General features: G+C 44.0%; 1 protein-coding gene across 2 annotated transcripts; it reads left to right on the top strand.

The window, feature by feature from the left end:
- The first annotated feature begins 69 nt into the window (after window positions 1-69).
- cpsf2 (cleavage and polyadenylation specific factor 2) lies at window positions 70-19,250 on the top strand. 2 transcript variants are annotated; one of them, XM_023973719.2, is made up of 15 exons: window positions 70-176; window positions 506-671; window positions 934-1,093; window positions 1,251-1,356; window positions 1,473-1,602; window positions 1,987-2,102; window positions 2,300-2,487; window positions 2,956-3,246; window positions 10,310-10,410; window positions 10,667-10,870; window positions 11,163-11,318; window positions 12,164-12,386; window positions 12,875-13,213; window positions 18,145-18,279; window positions 18,790-19,250. In XM_023973719.2, the coding sequence occupies exons 2-15, from the start codon at window positions 523-525 to the stop codon at window positions 18,880-18,882; spliced, it is 2,391 nt and encodes a 796-aa protein (XP_023829487.1). In that variant the 5' UTR covers window positions 70-176; window positions 506-522; the 3' UTR covers window positions 18,883-19,250. The 2 variants fall into 2 exon arrangements, with proteins under 2 accessions (XP_023829487.1, XP_023829488.1); XM_023973720.2 differs by lacking the exon at window positions 70-176 and adding an exon at window positions 185-275.
- The last annotated feature ends 4,874 nt before the right edge of the window (window positions 19,251-24,124 follow it).

Raw genomic sequence — 24,124 nt, 5'->3', positions numbered from 1 at the left:
ATGTGATAAATATGATTTGATGGTACCTCCCAGTGACCTCTCACATTTTCAGCGGCAAGCTTCCGCTTCGTTGAAAGACGTGTTGACAATCGTTGCTGAAAATGCCGTAATGTTAGACTGTTCATGTTATTGATTTCTTTGCTCAATTTTTGTGAAATCTTATATGGCACTTTATGGTATGTTACTCTATGGCCCATTTTATAGGACAATTAGTCTGATGGCCAACTTAGCATGCTAGCTAACGTTAGCTAGCTTGGACTGCAAACACACAATAGGTAGCTTGGCGTCTCTAACTAGTTCTGAATGATGAATAGTGTTAATAATTGCTGTGTAAGTGTATCATGTCCATGTACCGTTCATGGACCATGTCTGTTCGCATTTTTATAAAGATCAGACCTGCAGACCTGTTTGTCGTCAGTCATATTTTCTGCATGTGAAAGTGGATCGAAATATATATATAGCCATCTTGTTGATAACTAGGTAATGGTCTGTCTTGTCCCTGCAGTATGACAGCTGAGGAGAATGACTTCTATTATCAAACTGACCGCAGTGTCAGGGGTGCAGGAGGAGTCTGCCCTCTGCTACCTGCTGCAGGTGGATGAGTTCCGCTTCCTCCTGGACTGTGGCTGGGATGAGAGCTTCTCTATGGACATTATTGATGCCATGAAAAGGTAGAACACACATCATCTAAGCCAGTAGCTCTCAATGGGGTACTTGGCCTATCCAAAGGGAGTACTTGGTAAGACTCAGAACATAGGCCTAATGATTGGTTACACATGAAGGGGTACATGTGCAGAGCAAAATGTGATTGGAGGTACGGATTGAGAATCACTGATCTACGCTATCTAGACATTGTCTTTGATTCCTGAAGTCAACAACTAGAACTTATCCCTGTCAATCAGATCTCTTACGGGCCATTCCCCTTCTCAATAGGTATGTCCACCAGGTTGATGCGGTGCTCCTCTCCCACCCTGACCCCCTGCACCTGGGGGCTCTGCCCTACGCCGTGGGCAAGCTGGGCCTCAACTGCCCCATCTACGCCACCATCCCCGTCTACAAGATGGGTCAGATGTTCATGTATGACCTGTATCAGGTAAAGGCAGGGGCGTGTTAACCTGGGCCCAGATCTGTTTGTGATGTCTTGCCAACTCGGCAGGACAGCACAAACAGATCTGGGACCAGGCTAGGGGATGTGGGTGATGTCCTACACCCTATTGAACAAGAGGTGACAGTGCACTCTGTTTTGGTAGTCGCGCAACAACACTGAGGACTTCAACCTGTTCACCCTGGATGATGTAGACTGCGCTTTTGATAAAATCCAGCAGTTGAAGTACTCCCAGATTGTAAATCTAAAAGGTCAGTAAAACATGTATCAGTCTACCATAGTGATTGAATGATCATATTTCTATTGAGTAACCTCCTTGTTATAGCTGAAACACTGGTTCAATCGACCTTTTTACTTTTCTGGACAGGGAAAGGACATGGTCTGTCCATCACTCCACTTCCAGCTGGTCACATGATCGGTGGGACCATCTGGAAGATTGTGAAGGACGGGGAAGAGGAGATTGTTTACGCGGTGGACTTCAACCACAAGCGAGAGATGTGAGTAGAGGCTGGATAGAGCATGTTTATTTTGCTGCTGAACCTTCAAGGTACAGTACCTGACCAAAAGTATGTGGACACCTGCTCATCGAACATCACATTCCAAAATCATGGACATTATTATGGAATTGGTCGCATCAATTTGAAACGGCTGCGCGGCAATAATGACCTGACCTGTGTCCCATAATGAACCTGCATTTCATATAGAACCTGGCTAATAATGACTAGCCATCTTTTAAATTAGCATGTCCTTGCAGGGCTTGACATTCAGGTACACTACATGATCAGAAATATGTGGAGACCTGCTCATCAAACATTTAATTTCAAAATCATGGGCATCAATATGAAGTTGGTCCCCCAACATATTGTAAATCTTTCCTCCAGCCACCTGAATGGGTGTACATTGGAGTCGGTGAGTCGTCCCTCTCTGCTCATCACAGACTCCTTTAACGCTACGTACGTGCAGCCGCGTCGCAAACAAAGGGACGAGCAGCTTCTAAGTAAGTTAATCAACTCTCACTCATGTGTGCAGTAATGCTATCCTGATCACAAATATGTTTATGCTGTCTTGCCAACTCCTGTGGTCACTGTCACGCCGTGGCTAGACAGCACAAAAAGATCTGGGCCCATTCTACAGTAATACCTAGTAGTTGAATATTTAAAAAATGTCTAATCCGCCAATCATTTCCCCCTTCAGCCAATGTGATGGAGACGCTACGCGGTGACGGCAACGTGCTGATTGCCGTGGATACGGCGGGCCGTGTGCTTGAGCTGGCTCAACTGCTGGACCAGATCTGGAGGACGAAGGACGCCGGTCTCGGGGTCTACTCTCTGGCCCTGCTCAACAACGTCAGCTACAACGTGGTGGAGTTCTCCAAGTCTCAGGTCTCGGCCACACGCATACCCTTTTCATTACATGGTCACACAGTACCAGACAATCTTTAAAACACTTTTAAGTGTTTGTTTCAGCCTGCCTGCACTGCCAGATGGGTGGGGTTTGCACCTTTGGGACTGTTCCATTGGTTCAATTGCACCGTGCAAGCTCAGTGAAGCAGAGCTAAAGTATTTGAAAGATCTCATATGATCTTTGAACCCAGGTCTCTAGCTCACTCACCATGAGGAGATGTGATCAACTTTGTGCTAATGTTCACTTTTCAATAGTGCTCACTGCTCGGTCATACATTTTGTGAAAAATATTACAACGATTACCTTTTGTGGGATGGATTTCATATTTTTCTCAATGTTGTTGTAACACACGGCGCATGTCCTGCTAATATTGTGTGATTATCCTGTCATTGTAATAGGCACGTTAACAAGAGACGTGATTCTGCCTGTTATATTCTCCCCCTACAGGTGGAGTGGATGAGTGACAAGCTGATGCGTTGCTTCGAGGACAAGCGCAACAATCCCTTCCAGTTTCGCCACCTGTCCCTGTGTCACAGCCTGGCCGACCTGGCCCGTGTGCCCAGCCCCAAGGTGGTGCTCTGCAGCCAGCCCGACCTGGAGTCTGGCTTCTCCCGCGAGCTCTTCATCCAGTGGTGCCAGGAGGCCAAGAACTCAGTGATCCTCACCTACCGCACCACGCCTGGCACCCTGGGCCGCTACCTCATCGATAACCCCGGGGAGAAGATGCTAGACCTGGAGGTGAGACTAGGACAGGGGTTGGCAACTAGGTTTGCCCTCGGGGGAATTTTTCTGGGCTAGTAGTCAACGGGTCAGAACATAATTAGTATAGTAGGAGCCCAATTCATAGGCCTACACTACAAATTGGACACCGTTGGTCCAATGCAGCCATTTTTATCTCGATATCAAATAATTTCTGGGTAACAATAAGTACCTTACTTAGCCTGTCTGACTCTGAGGTTCCGCAGGCGGAACTCCTCCCACATTCCACTGAAAAGGCAGAGCGCGAAATTCAAAATATATTTTTTAGAAATATTTAACTTTCACACATTAACAAGTCCAATACAGCTAATGAAAGATACACATCTTGTGAATCCAGCCAACATGTCCGATTTTTTAAATGTTTTACAGGGAAAACACAATATATATTTATGTTAGCTCACCAACAAATAGAAAAAAGCACAGACATTTTTCACAGCACAGGTAGCATGCACAAAATCAACCAAACTAACCTAGAACAAACCAAAGAAACCAAGAAACAACTTAATCAGATGACAGTCTTATAACATGTTATACAATAAATCTATGTTTTGTTCGAAAAATGTGCATATTTCAGGTATAAATCATAGTTTACATTGCGGCTACAATCAGAAATTGCACCGAAAGCAGCCAGAATAATTACAGACACCAACGTGACATACCGAAATACTCATCATAAAACATTTCTGAAAAATACATGGTGTATAGCAAATGAAAGACAAAGATCTTGTGAATACAGCCAATATTTCCGATTTTTTAAGTGTTTTACAGCGAAAACACAATATAGCATTATATTAGCTTACTACAATAGCCTACCACACTACCGCATTCATTCATCAAGGCACGTTAGCGATAGCAATAGGCACGTTAGCGTTAGCGAATAAACCAGCAAAAGATATTAAATTTCACTAACCTTCATAAACCTTCCTCAGATGACAGTCCTATAACATCAGGTTATACATACACTTATGTTTTGTTCGAAAATGTGCATATTTAGAGCTGAAATCCGTGGTTATACAACGTAGCATAACGTAGCATAACGTGCTAACGTAGCAACTTTTTCCCAGAATGTGCGGATATTTCTATTAGACTCTCACCTATTCTGACCAAATAGCTATTCATAAACATTACAAAAAAATACATGTTGTATAGGAAACGATAGATCCATTAGTTCTTAATGCAATCGCAGTGTTAGAATTCTAAAAATATCTTCATTACGACATAAGACTTAGTTATGGTAAGGGAATAACCAAAACCTGAGCGCAAAGCTACTAGTACACAGTTCGACAGATATATATGAAATAGCATCACAAAATGGTTCCTACTTTTGCTGATCTTCTATCAGAATGTTGTACCTTTGGTCCTTTGTCCAGAACCGTCTTTGTTTGGATTCAGAACGTTCTTTTTCCCTCTTGAATTAGCAAGCACACTGGCCATGCGGCGCTAAGCTCTCCAACGTCAACAAAGTCAAACAAACGCAACACAACTAACGTCCCGAATAAATTTCAAWAATCTAATGAAACTATATTGAAAAAACATACTTTAGGATGATATTGTAACATGTATCAAATAAAATCAAAGCCGGAGATCATATTCGCCCATAACGACGGGTTTCCAGTAGGCAATAACAGGTCCCTCCACGCGCCTTGCAGAAAACAGAAAATGGGGGACACGTTGTTCCAAGAGGGCTCATTCAACGTCAGACAGAGATAATCAACTCATTTTTCCTCTCACTTCCTCTTGACATCCGGGTGAAGGTGTATGACGTGCACGTATAGTCATACGTATAATGCCCATTTATAGGCAGTCAYTTGAACAGAACATAGATTTCAGACTTTCCACTTCCTGGTCACAAAGTGTGCTGCCAAATGAGTTGTGTTTTACCCACAGACAAAATTCAAACGGTTTTAGAAACTAGAGAGTGTTTTCTATCCRAYAGTAATAATAATATGCATATTGTACGAGCAAGAATTGAGTACGAGGCCGTTTAAATTGGGTACGATTTTCCCCCAAAGTGAAAACAGCGCCCTCTGGTCCTCATCAGGCTAACCAGATGTGTTAAAGGCCCAGTGCAGTCAAAATCGTGATGTTTTATATATATTTCTAGAATGTGAGGTTGGAATAATACTGTGAAATTGTGAAAATGATGATAATGCCCTTTTAGTGCCAGAGCTGTTTCAAACTTTATTCCTGTTTTGGTGGGATGGAGTTTTGGCCTTCAATGGTGACATCACCAAGCGGCAAATGAGTTAATAGACCAAGAAGAACGTTCCAAACCTCTGCCAATAACAGCAAATTTTCAGTCTTTCCCTCTCTACTCAGACCACTCCCAAACAGTCATAGCAAAATTCTTGCTTGAGAAATTGACCTTTGCTAAGAAACTTTTTTTGTTTCTGTTTGACCATTTTAATTGAAAACACTTTAGTATAATGAACATAAATAAACGCAACATGCAACAATTTCAAAGATTTTATTGAATTAAAGTTCATATGGAAATCTGTCAATTTAAATAAATAAATTAGGCCTAATCTATGGATTTCACATGACTGGGAATACAGATATGCATTTATTGGTCACAGATAGCTTTAAAAAAGTTAGGGGCATAGATCAGCGAACCAGGCAGTATGACACTCCTTTGCATAGAGTTGATCAGGCTGTTGATTGGGGCCTGCTCTTCTTCAATGGCTGTGCGAAGTTGCTGTATATCAGCTTCCAGGAATTGTGTACAGATCCTTGCGACCATTGGGCTGTGCATTATCATGCTGAAACATGAGGTGATGGCGGCTGATGAATGGCACAACAATCGGCCTCAGGATCTCTGTCACGGTATCTCTGTGTATTCAAATTGCCATCAATAAAATGCAATCGTGTTCGTTGTCTGTAGCTTATGCCTGCCCATACCATAACCCCACCACCACCATGGTGCACTCTGTTCACAACGTTGACATCAGCAAACCACTCGCCTGCATTCATCCACCTCTGGCCTGCTCGCCTCCCTACCTCTGAGGAAGTACAGTTCCCGCTCAGCCAGTAAACGGTTGTGTCTGGCACCCAATGTGGAACAAACTCCCTCACGACGCCAGGTCAGCGGAGTCAATCACCACCTTCCGGAGACACCTGAAACCCCACTCTTTAAGGAATACCTAGGATAGGATAAAGTAATCCTTCTAACCCCCCTTAAAAGAGTTAGATGCACTATTGTAAAGTGTTTGTTCCACTGGATATCATAAGGTGAATGCACCAATTTGTAAGTCGCTCTGGATAAGGAGGTCTGCTAAATGTAAATGTAATGTCCCCATACACGTGGTCTGCAGTTGTACAGTCGGATAGATGTACTGCCAAAACTTCTAAAACGACGTTGGGGGGCGGCTTATGGTAGCGAAATGAACATTAAATTCTCTGGCAACAGGTCTGGTGGACATTCCTGCTGTCCACATGCCAATTGCACGCTCCCTCAAAACTTGAGACGTCTGTAGCATAGTGTTGTGTGACAACTGCACATTTTAGTGGCCTTTTTTATTGTCCCCAGCACAAGGTGCACCTGTGTAATGATCATGCTGTTTAATCAGCTTATTGATGTGCTCACTAACAGGGATGTAAAGAAATGTGTGTACCACATTTGAGAGAAATAAGCTTTGAGGGTATGGAACACTTCTGGGATCTGGCAGCTCATGCTGCTTTTTATATTTTTGTTAAGTGTATATAGTCAATTCAATGACAATAACATAATCATTTCTATCTGATTACACTGATACAATCAACAAAGACTTTCCAAAATTAGTTTTTTTTAAATGTATTTTTGTGCGTTGATTGGGGAAAATCATCTTGCAATCAAGAGAAAATGTCGCTCTCAAAACAAAGGTGGCTAATGAAAATAGAAGTTTAAGGGAAGACTGGGCACAGAAATATGCATTCTTACCATATTTCTCCAATGTCAAACCAGAGTGTCTTTTTTTGCTACGAAACTGTTGCTGTTTGCAAATAATGAAGTCTGGGACGTCCTTATGAATCTAAGCATGGTAGCCTACTTTCAAAAGTTAACTTTCCACCCAGACAGCATCCCGACAGATGCAGAAAATGTTTAGCTTCGAGTGACAGGATAGCAAATTCTATTTTTTTGTCTCTTTCGAATATAGGTCGTAGCACAGCTTCAAAATGTCATAGACAGATACCATATGCATCAGTCAGATATTTTGCGTGCATTTTAAAAACCTTGTTTGAGATGTTAGGCATCAGTGTTGAGCATCGTTATAGAACACTTTATGTCATCCGGGTCCTTTTTTATTATTTCATTTCAAAATATTAAGCTAACAATAAGTAGGCTATCCCTTCTGTCCTTTTCTTTAACAAAGGATATGTCAAACCCTCACATACCCCCCTCAGTTGAAGCCCTGCTTTAAACCAAACACTCCAACCCCTTAACGGACACGGAGGGAATGGTGACAGTATTGGAGGATTTGGCTACCGACAAATCTATGTAAAGCATACATGCGCCTGTCAAACAGGTAGGCCTGTCAAACAGGTAGGCCTGTCAAACAGGTAGGCCTGTCGTACAGGTAGGTCTGTCAAAAAGGTAGGTCTGTCAAACAGGTAGGCCTGTCAAACAGGTAGGCCTGTCAAACAGGTAGGCGACCCTGTATTTCTTAAATAGGAAGAAATAGTCTAATTCAAATGAAGAAAATGAATTACTCAAATTGCTTTCAGCCTCATTCGCTGTCCAACTCAGTTGATTGTACGCTGCCGCCGCTTCACGTTTCATTACTAGGCTTGTCACGATTCCCAAATATGACAAACAATAGGATACCAGGCCAAGGATCACGATACCGAGTAGTATCGCGATGCCATGGTGGGAAAAAAATCGGTGGCCTAGCATCCTGTTCACCCCGTCCCCCGGACGCTTGTTCACATTTTCTAAACCTCCAAAAACCTGTCACTGAAATTCACACTTCTACTCAATACAACACATTGAATTTAACTTCACACTGTTAAGTGTATAACATAATACTGCATAGAATGGCTGATTTGCTCATATTTGCAAAGGCATACCTGGGATTTGGCTGGAGGAATGGGAAGAAGGAATATGGAATGGAATCAAACACATAGAAACCGTGTTTGATACCATTCCGCTCCAGCCATTACCACATGTGAGGAGAACATACTGCATAATGATCTGCATGTCATTGTGTCAGTGAGGAGAACATACTGCATAATGATCTGCATGTCATTGTGTCAGTGAGGAGAACATACTGCATAATGGATCTCACATGTAATTGTGTCAGTGAGGAGAACATACTGCATAATGATCTACATGTCAGTGTGGAGAACATACTGCATAATGATCTACATGTCATTGTGTCAGTGAGGAGAACATACTGCATAATGATCTACATGTCATTGTGTCAGTGAGGAGAACATACTGCATAATGATCTAACATGTCAGTGTGGAGAACATACTGCATAATGATCTACATGTCATTGTGTCAGTGAGGAGAACATACTGCATAATGATCTACATGTAATTGTGTCAGTAAGGAGAAAATACTGCATGAAACCTTCTTTCCTCTTCAGTTAACACATACTCACTCTCATAAACACACAACACTCTCTCTCTCTTTCACAAACACACATACACACACTGCTTCCAATTTTTCAACCGTTAAGACACCAAACAGAATGTAAGGAGCACCAGAAATACAGATAGCTGTTTGATATAGTTTAGGCTTACATTAGTTAGGCCTTATATGAATTATACCTTTTGAAGTAGAAGACCCTTTTCCTTTCTTCCTGTGACAATCAAATGTGCCTAAACCTACTGTCAAGTTACCAGGTTGTTAGCTAGCTAGGTGACATGACTGAACAACATTGTTTATTATCAAACCAATAATTAGCGACCCTGGATTAGTTTAAAACGGCCCGCGACATGGTTTGTGAAATGATATAAAATGCGCGCGAATCCCGATAGAAAGAATAAAAGGCATCTCTGGTAATATGGGTCTTATTTTTTTCATGTTTAGGCTAGAGACAAGACGTTTTCTTTGCTGTAAAGCTGCGAACATGCTTGTCGCAAAGCGGTGCTCCATTTTCCCTCCCTGACACTCCGAGTCTGCATGACAGTGAACTTGCAAAGTCTACTCAGACTGGTCCGTGCTCTTTGTTATAACAGGCGATGAAATGATACAATGTATCAGCTTTGCTCACTTTGCGCACTAATCCAATGTAACAAATGTACAATTCTAACAACAAAAGACTCATAAGGGTCTGGGTCTGCATCCCTGCTCGCCATCACGGTTAAATTATATTGGGGGTAAAAAAAACGGAGGAATAGACGCGCGGACAAAGTGAAGCAGGTAGGGGATGCGGCTGGCTGGTTCCAGCTGACACAGGTGATATGGCTTGAAAGTGAAGTGGATATTGGACCTGCATATACAAGTGGCTATTGCTTCAATTCAACTGGATTATAATCCAAACTAACTTTATAAACATTTTATAACTGGCACCAGCAGGTTCTTAATATCGGTAGGGCTGAAAAAGGTGGTAGTATCATATGAAACGGTACTACAGTATGCTATAATGTTATTGTAAGTGTCATGACGTTTTGGTACCTTGATATTACACCATGGTACCGGTATACTGTGCAACACTTTTCAGCACAACCTAGCACGCTTGACTTATTAGTTGACTGTCTCTTGCACTCTCTCCTCATGGATTGAAGTTAAAATGTAACTTTTGCATTATTTTGGTGGGGTAACTTCTTCTTGGGACATTACATTTGGATCCGATACTTAAAAAAACATTTTATGCATAATTAATACGGGGGGCTTTGGGGAACCCCAAAAAATAGAAGGAGGCTGTGCGGCCATTTTGGCTCAGAGTGATAGCTTTTTGGATTTATTTATTTTGGTGCAGCATCTCCCTAGGGCTCTTCCTGTCTCTGTTTCCGTCTCAACTCAAGCGTGGAACAGCTTGATGTGTCACTGGCATTCGCACTGTTCCTCCCCCCTTTTCTTATTTTTTTCTCCATTTCATTTTCTTGTCATGTTGACAGATTAGAAAACGGGTGAAGCTGGAAGGCAGGGAGCTGGAAGAATACCTGGAGAAAGAGAGAATGAAGAAGGAAGCTGCCAAAAAACTTGAACAAGAAAAAGAGTGAGTCACTGACACTGTTTGTGTGTTTTGGGCCTCAACTTATTTACAATATTTGGGCACTGTGAATAATATTCCCAGACGTGGGTATTGTTCTGTGTGTGTTACGCGCTCTGTGTGTGTTACGCGCATGTGTGCGTGGCGGACGTACTATACAGATTCATGAAGTTGGTCTCCGGGAATGAAGATGTTTGTTTTTGAGATGAAGAAACACAGCAAGACTGTGGGTGTGTGAGTCTAATATATTTGTGTCTCTCAGGGTGGATGTGGACTCCAGTGACGAGAGCGACATGGAGGATGACCTGGAGCTGCCGGCGATGGTGAAGACCAAACACCACGACCTGATGATGAAGGGAGACGGCGTCCGCAAGGGCAGCTTCTTCAAACAGGCCAAGAAGTCCTACCCCATGTTCCCCACCCACGAGGAGAGGGTCAAGTGGGACGAGTACGGAGAGATCATCAGGTACTGTAGTCATTAAGCTATTACCCTTTTCACACTAAGGCGCTGATCCAAACTGAGCTGTGCTGACCCGGTTATGCATCAACCATAGATGCTAGACAAGGGAAATATCAGCGCCAGTACAGTTCGTTTGGCACAGAAGTGTAAAAATGCTCTACACAGACTGTCTTTTACCTCGGTAGAACCTAGAAATCGAAACATGAACCCCCTTTGAATAATGAGCTATGCATTGGATTTTTTTGTTGAAGCAGAGCTAACTTCACACAATGATGTATTAATTAATGACTGTCTCCAGACCGGAGGACTTCCTGGTACCAGAGCTCCAGGCCACAGAGGAGGAGAAGAACAAGCTGGAGTCAGGCATGGCCAAAGGAGACGAACCCATGGACCAAGACTCCTCATCCAAAGTACCCACCAAGTGTACCTCCACTACAGAGAACCTAGAGATCAAGTAAGTGGGCCTACCCACCTAAATTGAAAGCAGACTTCTTCAGAGAGCCTCTCAATGCAAAAAACAATATGATTCATATTTATATTGTAATGATTTACAAGGAATACATAGTGCTGAAACATGTACGTTTGGGATTTTAATGATCCTTGTGGATATGCCAAGACTATAGATATTTTAATTTGCGCAAAATATTAAAAGTACCTTAGTATTTTTCTCTAATATTATCAGGGACCCCCTCTCAGGCAAACCGGCGACCCACCCCAATCATACGTTAGCAAGAGAAAAAACATTCACATGTATTGTCGTCAAGGGAATGATAATGGTATGTAAAAGTAATGTTTTTTATTCTTATTTTATAGCTTTGGTAGATCGTTTTTTTCATTATTTTGATCTCCCCACATAATTGGAATAGGAAGTGTAAACTCTTAACAGCCTACTAGCTAGAAAGGTAACTCAAACACATGTTTGCTAAGAGTAGCTGTTTAGCAGCTTAACAGCAGCCAGCGGCACTTGGTGGCCTATTTGCAGGTGCTTTTTCAATCCTATGTCAGATACTCCAGTGAGTGTAATATGCTCGGTATTATGAGTTAAGAGATAAAGTTGGTATCGTTAGAAATAACATATTCTCCTCTTTTCTACTGTAGGTATGTAATTATTATTATTATTTTGTTGCTAGCGATATTCATGAAAACATTGAAATAAAACATATTTTATCTTTTTTTTTTAATGAAAATAAGTTGTATACCGCTGATAGTATTTTTTTTACATCACATTTAAAATGATTATCTTAATTCATATTTAAAATATTGGGAAATTATAAATTCTTATCTGATCATTCTGTGCAGAGCCAGGGTGACGTACATCGACTACGAGGGGCGTTCGGACGGCGACTCTATCAAGAAGATCATCAACCAGATGAAGCCGCGGCAGCTGGTGATCGTGCACGGCCCTCCCGAGGCCAGCCTGGACCTGGCCGAGTCCTGCAAGGCCTTCACCAAGGACATTAAGGTCTACACGCCTAAGCTGCAGGAGACTGTGGACGCCACCAGTGAGACACACATCTACCAGGTCAGTCGGGTTAGAATTTTATACAAAATGCCATGCTAATTTAAAATATTTTGGGACAGATTGGCTAATGCCCTATATGATTGTGAATAATTGACATAGAATGTTGTGTTATCATAATTCACCAATCAGAATGTTGATGTGCTTAAGTAACTGCAACTAATTTAACCCAGGTCAAGCCATCTTAGAATTCTCAACTTGACAATGGGTCAATTTGGTATAAGGTTTATAATAATACTATTATAACATATGCCATTTAGCAGACACTTTTATCAAAAAGCGAGTTACAGTTGTGCGTGCATAAATATTACGTACAGGTGTTCCTGGGAATCGAACTCACTATCTTGGCATTACAAGCACCGTGTTCTACCAACTGGGATACAGAGGCCCCAGTTAAGCAGTTTGTTTGTGTGCAGAAACCTTTTAAATGTTAAGCTTAAGCACTTTCTGTCATATATATATACATGGAATATTTTATTCTTCCTCCTCAGGTGCGGTTGAAAGACTCGCTGGTGAGCTCGCTGCAGTTTTGCCGCGCCAAGGACACGGAGCTGGCGTGGATCGACGGCGTGCTGGACATGCGCGTGGTCAAGGTGGACACAGGCGTTCTGCCCGAGGAGGGCGTGGTGAAGGGTGAAAAGGGAGCCGGCGAGGAGGCCGTGGAGGACGGCGAGCTGGCCATGGACGTGACCCCTGCTGACGACGGCACCACAGACCATAGCGTGGTGGCTCAGCAGCGCGCCATGAAGACGCTGTTTGGCGAGGACATGCGCGAGCCGTCGGAGGAGAGTGACGTCATCCCCACCCTGGAGCCCCTGCCCGCCCACGAGGTGAGAGAGCGAGAGCGAGAGATGGAGGGGAAGAGGAGATGTACTGTAGCGAGAGATACTGTAGATAGACGGAGGGGAGGGCAGAGAGTAGGGGAGGGTTGGCTGTAATCTCTTAGTTCAGACAAAGGGAGAGAGGAGATGTAAAGAGGGTAAAATAAGGTTGCTTTGTCCTCAGTGAAAGAGGATGGGACAGGGCTGACCCCGAGGGAGAGGGAGACGAGTGTTGATCCCGGGACCGTTTTTTATTCAGAGAGGGAAATGATAGATTGAATGGTTCCTCTCTAGGTTTCTTCCTAGCCACCATGCTTCTACATCTGCATTGCTTGCTGTTTGGGTTTTAGGCTGGGTGTCTGTATAGCACTTTGTAAAAAGGGCTTTATAAATACATTTGATTGATATGACAATAGACACAAAGAGCAGCAGAATGCACAGGAAGAAAGCTAGCCTGTGGCTAATTTAGCAACAGAGAGAAGGGAGTGCACCGAGTAAAACTGATCTGAGGTTATATGTATAGAAATTATTAGTGATGGGGGAAGAAATTGATAGTTACATATCGCAATATTATTTTTGGATGATATTATATTGATATTTGACTCCAAATATTGATTTGTATAAAAATAACATCTATTTGATTTAGCTAGATAATGTTAGCTAGTGCTAGTCGGCTGTACCTGTGCCACATTTTTCATCCAATAGCTTGTTCTCCATCTTCTCTTTAAGTAGTTTCTCTGCAGCAGACATATAGTGAGCAATATGTTTGGAACATCAAATCGCAGCAAAGTCGCAGTAACAAATAGCAAAACATATAGCATTGTGAGAATCACCATACATGTGGTATCGGCACAGAAAGATCGTGATAATGTCAGATTGTGAGGTCCCTGGCAATTCCCAGCCCTAGAAAATATATGGTTAGGGTTCTACAGAGTCCACAGTCAATAGAGTCAAGCTGATCTGAGATCAGATGTAAAGAAGCTATGAAGTTGTAGTTGCACTACAGGGGTAAAAAACGAGGGTGCCAGTGAAGAAAGATTTCGCTGGTCACGTCAGTTTTTTGGTTCACAATTTCCTTTAAAAAAATGTTTTTTTTTCAAACAGCAATGGGTATGCAAACCAGGTATTCAAAAAGTTTGGTACAAAGTCTTGGTTGAATCTTTTGCGATGTGCGATTCGGTCATCATGCACTGTATGAATGAAAATGTCTAAAGGCTTTCCCAAAAAAACATACCAATTAAATGTTGAATGCATAGTAGGCCTGCCTGGCAGAATCATTTCATGATGATTTGTATCAATCACGAGGCATTTGTTTAGCAAACTCAGCCATCACATGTAGCCTACACTGTACATTGTAACCTCTTTTTTCCCCCCAATTTTTGTTATTGTTCACAGACCTCTTAAGTGGTCTGCTGATGTGGTTTATGCGTTGTTGTAGACTTGGTACATCACATTTGAGGGTTTTTTCTATAAACAAAAAGTGTGATTATGAGAGTGAAAGAAAAAAAATCTCTGAAACCTGGATCATAAAACCGGGAAAACGGAATTTACCAAAAGATAAAACTGATTTTATAGGGCCCTACAACTGTAGAGTGACTGTTAAAAATCGCTACCAATAACACTATTTTTGAGATTGAGTAAAAAGGTTTTATTTTTTCCATCCTAACAATGTACACTATATATACAAAAGTATGTGGACACCCCTTCATATTAGTGGATTTGGTTATTTCAGCCACACCCGTTGCTGACAGGTGTATAAAATCGAACACACAGCCATGCAATCTCCATAGACAAATATTGGCAGTAGAATGGCCATACTGAAGAGCTCAGTGACTTTCAACATGGCACCGTCATAGGATGCCACCTTTCCAACAAGTTAGTATATCACATTTCTGCCCTGCTAGGGCTGCCACGGTCAACTGTAAGTGCTATTATTGTGAAGTGGAAGCATCTATTAGCAACAACGGCTCAGCCGCGAAGTGGTAAGCCTCACAAGCTCACGGGACCACCGAGTGCTTCAGCACGTAGCGTGTAAAAATCGTCTGTCCTCAGTTGCAATACTCTCTACCAAGGTCCAGACTGCCTCTGGAAGCAACGTCAGCGCATCAACTGTTTGTCGGGAGCTTCATGAAATGGGTTTCCATGGCCGAGCAGCTGCATACAAGCCTAAGATCGCAAGATGCACAATGCCAAGCGTTGGCTGGAGTGGTGTAAAGCTTGCCGCCATTGGACTCTGGAGCAGTGGAAACGTGTTCGCTAGAGTGATAAATCATGCTTCACCATCTGGCAGTCTGACGGACGAATCTGGGTTTGGCGGATGCCAGGAGAACGCTACCTGCCTTAATGCTTAGTGCTAACTGTAAAGTTTGGTGGAGGAGGTTTGTCATAGATCGGGCTAGGCTCCTTAGTTCCTGTGAAGGGAAATCTTAGTGCTACAGCATACAATTACATTCTAGACGATTCTGTGCTTCCAACTTTATGGCAACAGTTTGGAGAAGTCCCTTTCCCGTGCACAAAGCGAGGTCCATACAGAAATGGTTTGTTGAGATCGGTGTAGAAGAACTTGACTGGCCTGCACAGAACCCTGACCTCAACTCAATCGAACACCTTTGGGATGAATTGGAACGCTGACTGCGAACCATGTCTAATTGCCCAACATCAGTGCCCGACCTCACAATTGCTCTTGTGGCTGAATGGAAGTCCCCGCAGCAATGTTCCAACATCTAGTGAAAAGCCTACCCAGAAGAGTGGAGGCTGTTATAACAGCAAAGGGGGGACCAACTTCATATTGATGCCCATGATTTTGAAATGAAGTGTTCAATGAGCAGGTGTCCACATACCTTTGATAATGTAGTGTACCTGGATGTCAAGCCCTGCAAGGACATGCTAATTTAAAAGATGGCTAGTCATTATTAGTCTGGGTCTATATGAAATGCAGATTATGGGACACAGGTCAGGTCATTATTGCTGTGAAAAATTGGTGCGACCAAATCATGTGCTGATGCCATCAACTGAAAAAGTTGGATTCACACCAGTGCCACAAGTGCAAAAAGTTTGTCTCGAGCCCTGAACTAATCCACAGAGAGTCCAACTGATCTGAGGTCAGATTTACCAGTATAAAAACTGTATGGTTGTGGTTCCACAGAGTCCATTCAGTTCAACTGATCGAAGATCAGAGGTGTGTTCAATAAGGTAAATACTTTGTGAATGTTAGCTAACACATTCCATTTGTTTGTGTTGGCCATGAAGTTGCGAAATTTTGCTAACGTTATCAAAAAGCCTGAGAATGTAGTGTGCAGCGAACGTACGTGTCTGTTTCGGATCTAAACTGTCACTACAAATAATCAAATCAAAGTTTATTTGTCACGTGCGCCGAATACAACAGGTCTACTACACCTTATAGTGAAATGCTTACTTACGGGACACAATGCAAATAGTCCGTTAGCCATTTGATTACCTGTTCAGAAGTCTTATGGCTTGGGGGTAAAAGCTGTTGAGAAGCCTTTAGGCTTGCGGTAGAAGAGAGAACAATCTATGACTTGGGTGGCTGGGTTCTTTGACCATTTTTAGGGCCTTCCTCTGACACCACGTGGTGTAGAGGTCCTGGATGGCAGGCAGCTTAGCACCAGTGAATGGGGGTGTGCTCAGTCCTCCTTTTTCTGTAGTCCACAATCATTTCCTTTATCTTGATCACGTTGAGGGATAGGTTGTTATTCTGGCACCACCCGGCCAGGTCTCTGACCTCCTCCCTATAGGCTGTCTCGTCGTTTTGGTGATCAGGCCTACCACTGTTGTGTCGTCTGCAAACTTAATGATGATGTTGGAGTCGTGCCTGGCCATGCAGTCGTGGGTGAACAGGGAGTACAGGAGGGGACTGAGCACGCTCCCCTGAGGGGCTCCGGTGTTGAGGATCAGCGTGGCAGATGTTTTGTTACCTACCCTCACCACCTGGGGGGGCTGCCTGTCGGGAAGTCCAGGATCCAGTTGCAGAGAGAGGTGTTTAGTCCAAGGGTCCTTAGCTTAGTGATGAGCTTTGAGGGCACTATGGTGTTGAACGCTGAGCTGTAGTCAATGAATAGCATTCTCACGTAGGTGTTCCTTTTGTCCAGATGGGAAAGGGCAGTGTGGAGTGCAATAGAGATTGCATCATCTGTGGATCTGTTTGAGCGGTATGCAAATTGGAGTGGGTCTAGGGTTTCTGGGATAATGGTGTTAATGTGAGCAGTTACCAGCTTTTCAAAGCACTTCATGGCTACAGACGTGAGTGCTATGGGTCAGGAGTCATTTACGCAGGTTACCTTGGTGTTCTTGGGCACAGGGACTATGGTGGTCTGCTTTAAACATGTTGGTATTACAGACTCAGACAGGGAGAGGTTGAAAATGTCAGTGATGACACCTGCCAGTTGGTCAGCACATGGCCATGTAGGTTTTCTATGACTTGTAGTTGGAATAGCAAAGTCATTTGCAGTTTGATTATTTCCTCTAAATGCCACAGTAATCCTTAGAAAATATTTTGTTTCATGTTTCACCGTAACATTTTTGAATGTTCATTCAAATTGTTTCTAATGCTGCATTTACACAGGCAGCCCAATTCGGAGCTTTTTTTCACTAATTGTGTCTTTTGACCAATCAGATCAGCTCTTTTGCCAGTAAATGGGCAAAAAATCTAACGTAGTCCTTAGAGTCATACTGATCTGAGGTCAGATGTACAGAAACTGTATGGTTGTGGTTACACTAATCCACATAGGATGCGTTTACACAGGCAGCCAATTCTGATATTTTGGCATGACCATGGCAAAAGAGCTCATCTGATCAAAAGACCAATTAGTGGGGAAAAAGATCAGAATTTGGTTACCTGTGTAAATGCAGCCGTAGAGTACAACTGGTCTGAGATCAGTTGTATATAATTCTAACCCATACACACCCTGTCTAACTCACAGATCCCAGGCCACCAGTCGGTGTTCATCAACGAGCCGCGCCTGTCCGACTTCAAGCAGGTGCTGCTGAGGGAAGGCATCCAGGCTGAGTTTGTGGGAGGAGTGCTGGTGTGCAACAACATGGTGGCCGTCCGCAGGGTGAGTTGTCCGTCTGTCTGTCCTTCTCCCCCAGCACACCACAGTACAGCCACAGTCATTCATTTAGTTCATTCAGCTCGCTTTGACAGCATAAGCTAATCCCAGCCCTGACCTGCTTCATGAGAAAGGGGAAATGGGCCCAAAGGTGGCATGTTTTCCAGCAAAAAGCTGTGACACAAAATGGCATGCTATTGCAGACCTATTATACATGTATGTACCTATTATCTAACTTTAATTTAATTGAAAACCAATTCTTATTTATTTACAAGAATGCTCTGGGGAAGGAACGATGACGCAGGATTAAACAATCCATTTTACTCAGTTGGCGATAAGTAGTTTGTAGACTGAAGGGGCAACCTATGTGTTAACAAACCATTTCTGCTACGTACTGAAGTCAGCACCACTCCATCTCCACTCCACATCTAGTGGGGGATGTTAAAGGGGGGGAAATGGTTGTGACTATGCGTGACCCCTCTAACCCTTGTACGTATCGCCATCCCCCCTGTACAGACGGAGGCAGGGCGCATCGGCCTGGAGGGCTGCCTGTGTGATGACTACTATAAAATCCGTGAGCTGCTCTATCAGCAGTATGCTGTGGTATAGGAGAGACGAGCAGCCGCGGAGACGGCGTCGGCCGTTACATGATCACACAGAGACATTCCGTTTGGGAGGAGAGAGAGTGGAGAGAGCGGACTATACCCAGAGGACCACAGTGTTCTAGGTGTTCTACACACACAGGCTACCTGAGCTCCCCTCGAGCATCTCCAGCTGTTTTACTTCCTACCGCTGTGTTGATTTCTCCTTTTTTACCCCCTTTGTCTGTTTACTGTTATTTTTTATTGTGCGTCTTTCCCCCCGCAGTGAGAGACAGATGGGCTCTCCCTTAGTGACCTCTCCTTGATGCGAACACATGATGTGCGAACCAACGGTAACCCTTAGGGTCTTTTTTACCTCCTCAAACCCTCAGCTCTGGAGAAAATTCACTACACACTCGCTGGAGAGTGCCAACATCGCTTGACATAGGCTGAAATGGTTTCTGTTTTTTTGTTTTCTTCAACTCATTAAATTCCCTTTTTTGAACAATTTAATTGGTTTGTGTCATATATATTTGCTGTTGGTTGAGAGGGGAGCCAGACTTGTATATGTACTGTATGTAGGTTTGGGGTCAATTCAGTTAATGTTTCAATGAGGGCAATTTTGAATGGGAATTCCAGTTTACTTCCTGAATTGAGTTAATGGAAATGGAATTGACCCCGACCCTGACTGTATGTAGTACCATTAAGGGGCTTTGCTCTATTGTGCTGCTGCAGTTACGGTTTGATAACACTAGATGGAGACATTTTTCTGCCTCTTCCTCCGTCTTCCTCTCACACACACAGCAGCAATTCCAGGGTTGAGAGATGACGTTGTCCCTGCAGTGATATCTTGGAAAATTTGCATAATTCACTCAGTTATGTACATAACAAGGTATAATACTTAATTCTCTAATGCTTATATTTCAGGTAACTGAAATTAGGTTATATAGTTAAGATTGAGACAGAGGAAAGTGAAAATGTATTTCAAATGGCTTGCTGGTTTGTGATCTCTTCTAATCCACATATAAGGTCAATGTTATTATCCCTGTGAATTTTAAATTCACCATTGTCTCAGGAGACTGCTTGGGTGGAGGGGGTGTCCCAAATTGCCAAATTAACCGGAGCCTTATGGTGAAAAGTAGTGCATTATAATGTGAGTAGGGTGGTGTGACTGTGATGATGCTAAGATGGAGGGGGGGTGCGAAGCAGCCTTTTTCTCCTCGGCTGCGGTGTGTCATTGGCTGGCTGAAGTCCGCTGCTGCAGTAGTGGTGGCACATCGTCTCAGCCCATTACGCTCACAGACGGGCAGACAGTCAGCGTTGTGCGAATCCCCGGGGTGGCCCCTTGCCTAACCACCTTACCACATGGGCAGTTGTGGTATGTCACTGCCGTGGCTCTACCCACAACAAAGGACCCCCCTACCACACACACAATCTATCTCTCTCTCTCTCTCACATACACTACACACACACACTCAGTGACCTATCGTCATGGGTCAAAGCACCTCCCCTACCATACACACAGTGACATCACTTCACCCTCAGTCGTTGTCAACTACCAAACTCTGCCCAACCTATGGACCCGCAGCCAGTCAGAGTATGGTGGGCCACGAACGTTTTAGTCTGGGCCGACCCGTCGAAGCGAGCTGACTGTGGGCAGAGGGATCATGGACATGGATGGATGGAGGGAGTTATAGGCATGAGCAGCATGGATGGCTGGCCCACTGATGCGCAGCTAGGTTAGTTTTGTACAGAACAGTTGCGTAACATATAGTTTTGCACTTTAGAAACATTAAAATTTAAATGGCCTTTTTTATAATCCATGGCACAGGCACACACACACACAACATTTGCGGCAGAAAATATGCCTTTATTCTCTCTGTGTGAACTTCAGTAATCCCTTCTGTGACAGAGAGAATGGGATAGAGATAAACCGAGAGAGATGGAAAAAGAGCGAGGCTCCTGCGCCAGTCACTACTTTTCATTTTGATAATTGACGGCGGGAACGCCAGAAAGGTCCATCAGCGTAATCCTCTTAGTGCATTGTTTATAATGTTGACTGTCACAGAAGCCCCTATTTTTTTTATGTAACGAGCAGCTAAGGCCCCACTTTTCCCCCAGGAGGCAGGGAGGAGACCTGAGCCCTGAATGCATCCTAAATGACACCCTATTCCCTAATGTACTACTTTTGACCAGAGACCTATGGGCCCTGGTTTAAGTAGGACACGAAATAGGGAATAGGGTGGCATTTGAGAAACACAGAATTTCTCCCCTTCACACTCAACAAGTGCCCTTCTCATTTGTGCCATGGGATGGGAGGAGGACAAGCAAGGATATTAGGACAAAAGCAAAGTTACAAATTGGGCATCTACTGTATGTGTATTATTTCATAGCTCTGTGGAGGACAAATTAATTCAACCTAATCCCGTTGAATTCCTGGTGGCCTCTCTCTCTCCCTCCCCTCTCTTCTTTTCTCTGTATTAAGCTGACCACTTAATGCTGCCAGTGACATCAATGGAATAATGTGAAATATGAGTGGTTTTCTAAGAAAGAATCTTTGAAACAGCAAATGGCACAGGCACAAATAGCAAATCATTTGTTGTCTGGGCTTCCAAAGGTAGGCTATGTTTGAGCAGTTCCATGTGGGTGTGAAACACTCCTGATTCGCTGCATACGGGTAGGATGAGGAGGTAGGATGAGGGGTCCTCTTTCACTTTCTCTCTACCCCTCTCTCCTTCCGCTGCCCTCTCTCTCTGTCTCTCTCTCTCTAATTCCCTCTACTCCATGGGGCTGGGTAATCCCTCTGTGCCAGTGTCTTCAAGCAGTAATGGCCCTTAGCAGGGGGGCCAGTCATGCCCACCCACTCATAAGACACATGGAGGGGGCTGGGCTGTCTCAGGGGGCTGCTGGGGATGCGATGGGCTGAGCATCCTCCTTTGAATTACACAATTACTAAGGTGATCCTCTTACGCAACCGGCTCCTCACACCGGCCCACAATACAAGGTAGGCGATCCCTGTGAGCATAAATCCATCCACAAAGGCAGGCAGCTCGATGACAGATTATCCCCCAGGCCAATAATACAGGCAGCTGCCATATTGCCTTTGTGATAAAACAATTGTGCATTTGTGGATGGAGGACATTGGGTTGGGTGAAAGTCAAATTTTATTTGTCACATATGCCGAATACAACAGGTGTAGACCTTACAGTGAAATGCTTACTTACAAGCCCTTAACCAACAAAAGAAAATACAAAAAAAGTAAGAGATAAGAATAACAAATAATTAAAGAGCAGCAGTAAATAACAATAGCGGGGCTATATACAGGGGGTACCAGTACAGAGTTAATGTCAATGTGCGGGGGACACCGGTGTCGAGGTAATATGTACATGTAGGTAGAGTTATTAAAGTGACTATGCATAGATAATAACAGAGTAGTAGCAGCAGTGTTCTGGGGGGGGGGGGGGGTAGCCATTTGACTAGCTGTTCAGGAGTGTTATGGCTTGGGGGTAGAAGCTATTTAGGAGCCTCTGGGATCGTTTGCCGTTCGGTAGCAAAGAGAACAGTCTATGACTAGGGTGGCTGGAGTCTTTGACTATTTTTAGGGCCTTCCTCTGGCACCGCCTGGTATAGAGGTCCTGGATGGCAGGAAGCTTGGCACCGGTGATGTATTGGGCCGTACGCACTATCCTCAAAAGTGCCTTCTGGTCGGAGGCTGAGCAGTTGCCGTACCAGACAGTGATGCAACCGGTCAGGATGCTCTCAATGGTGCAGCTGTAAAACTTTTTGAGGATCTGAGGACCCATGCCACATCTTTTCAGTCTCCTGGGGGGGAATAGGTTAGTTTGTTAGTTTGTTGGTGATGTGGACACCAAGGAACTTGAAGCTCTCAACCCGCTCCACTACAACCCCTTCGAAGAGAATGGGGGTGTGCTAGTCCTCCTTTTCCTGTAGTCCACAATCATCTCCTTTGTCTTGATCACGTTGAGGGAGAGGTTGTTGTCCTTTCACCACACGGTCAGGTCTCTAAACTCCCTATAGGCGGTCTCATCGTTGTCAGTGATCAGGCCTACCGCTGTTGTCATCAGCAAACTTAATGATGGTGTTGGAGTCATGACTGGCCGTGCAGTCATGAGTGAACAGGGAGTACAGGAGGGGGCTGAGCATGCACCCCCGAGGGGCCCCCGTGTTGAGGATCAGCGTGGCGGATGTGTTGTTACCTACCCATATCACCTGGGGGCGGCCTGTCAGGAAGTCCAGGATCCAGTTGCAGAGAGTCCCAGGGTCCTTAGCTTAGTGATGAGCTTTGAGGGCACTATGGTGTTGAATGCGGAGCTGTAGTCAATGAATAGGTGTTCCTTTTGTCCAGCTGTGAAAGGGCAGTGTGGAGTGCAATAGAGATTGCGGATGTGGATCTGTTGGTGTGGTATGGAAATTGGAGTGGGTCTAGGGTTTCTGGGATAATGGAGTCCATGTGAGCCATGACCAGCCTTTCAAAGCAGTTCATGGCTACAGACGTGAGTGCTACGGGTCGGTAGTCTTTTAGACAGGTTATCTTAGTGTTCTTGGGCACAGAGACTACGGCGGTCCTCTTGAAACATTTTGGTATTACAGACTCGGACAGGGAGAGGTTGAAAATGTCAGTGAGTATACGTCCTGGTAATCCGTCTGGCCCTGCAGCCTTGTGAATGTTGACCTGTTTGAAGGTCTGCGTGATCATACAGTCATCCGGAACAGCTGATGCGCTCATGCATGTTTCAGTGTTACTTGCCTAGAAGCGAGCATAGAAGGTATTTAGCTCATCTGGTAGGCTCGTGTCACTGAGTAGCTCTCGGCTGTGCTCCCATTTGTAGTCTGTAATAGTTTGCAAGCCCTGCCACATCTGACTAGGTATGATTCGATCTTAGTCCTGTATTGACACTATGCCTATTTGATGGTTTGTCAGATGGCAGAGCAGGGTTTTTTATAAGCTTACGGGTTTGAGTCCCGCTACTTGAAAGCGGCAGCTCAACCCTTTAGCTCAGTGTGAAGCTCAGTGTGAATGTTGCCGGTAATCCATGGCTTCTGGTTGGGGTATGTAYGTACAGTCACTGTGGGGACGATGTCGTCAATGCAAAGCAGTCCTGTAGTTTAGCATCTGCTTCATCTGAACACTTTCTTATTGACCGAGTCACTGGTGCTTCCTGCTTTAATTTGAGCTTTTAAGCATGAATCAGGAGGATAGAATTATGGTCAGACTTTCCAAATGTAGGGAGAGGGAGAGCTTTGTATGT

This window comes from Salvelinus sp. IW2-2015, linkage group LG28 (assembly GCF_002910315.2).
Source record: "Salvelinus sp. IW2-2015 linkage group LG28, ASM291031v2, whole genome shotgun sequence".
In the NCBI taxonomy this organism is placed as follows: Eukaryota; Metazoa; Chordata; class Actinopteri; order Salmoniformes; family Salmonidae; genus Salvelinus; species Salvelinus sp. IW2-2015.
Note: the sequence above shows the minus strand (reverse complement) of the source record. Positions and strands in the feature narration are given on the sequence as shown.

Bases quoted from the DNA above. Each gene is read 5' to 3' on its own strand.
- cpsf2 (XM_023973719.2), top strand. From the start codon at position 523: ATGACTTCTATTATCAAACTGACCGCAGTGTCAGGGGTGCAGGAGGAG. The intron at 672-933 runs GTAGAACACACA...CCTTCTCAATAG, and splicing joins ATTATTGATGCCATGAAAAG to GTATGTCCACCAGGTTGATG. The intron at 2,488-2,955 runs GTCTCGGCCACA...CTCCCCCTACAG, and splicing joins TGGAGTTCTCCAAGTCTCAG to GTGGAGTGGATGAGTGACAA.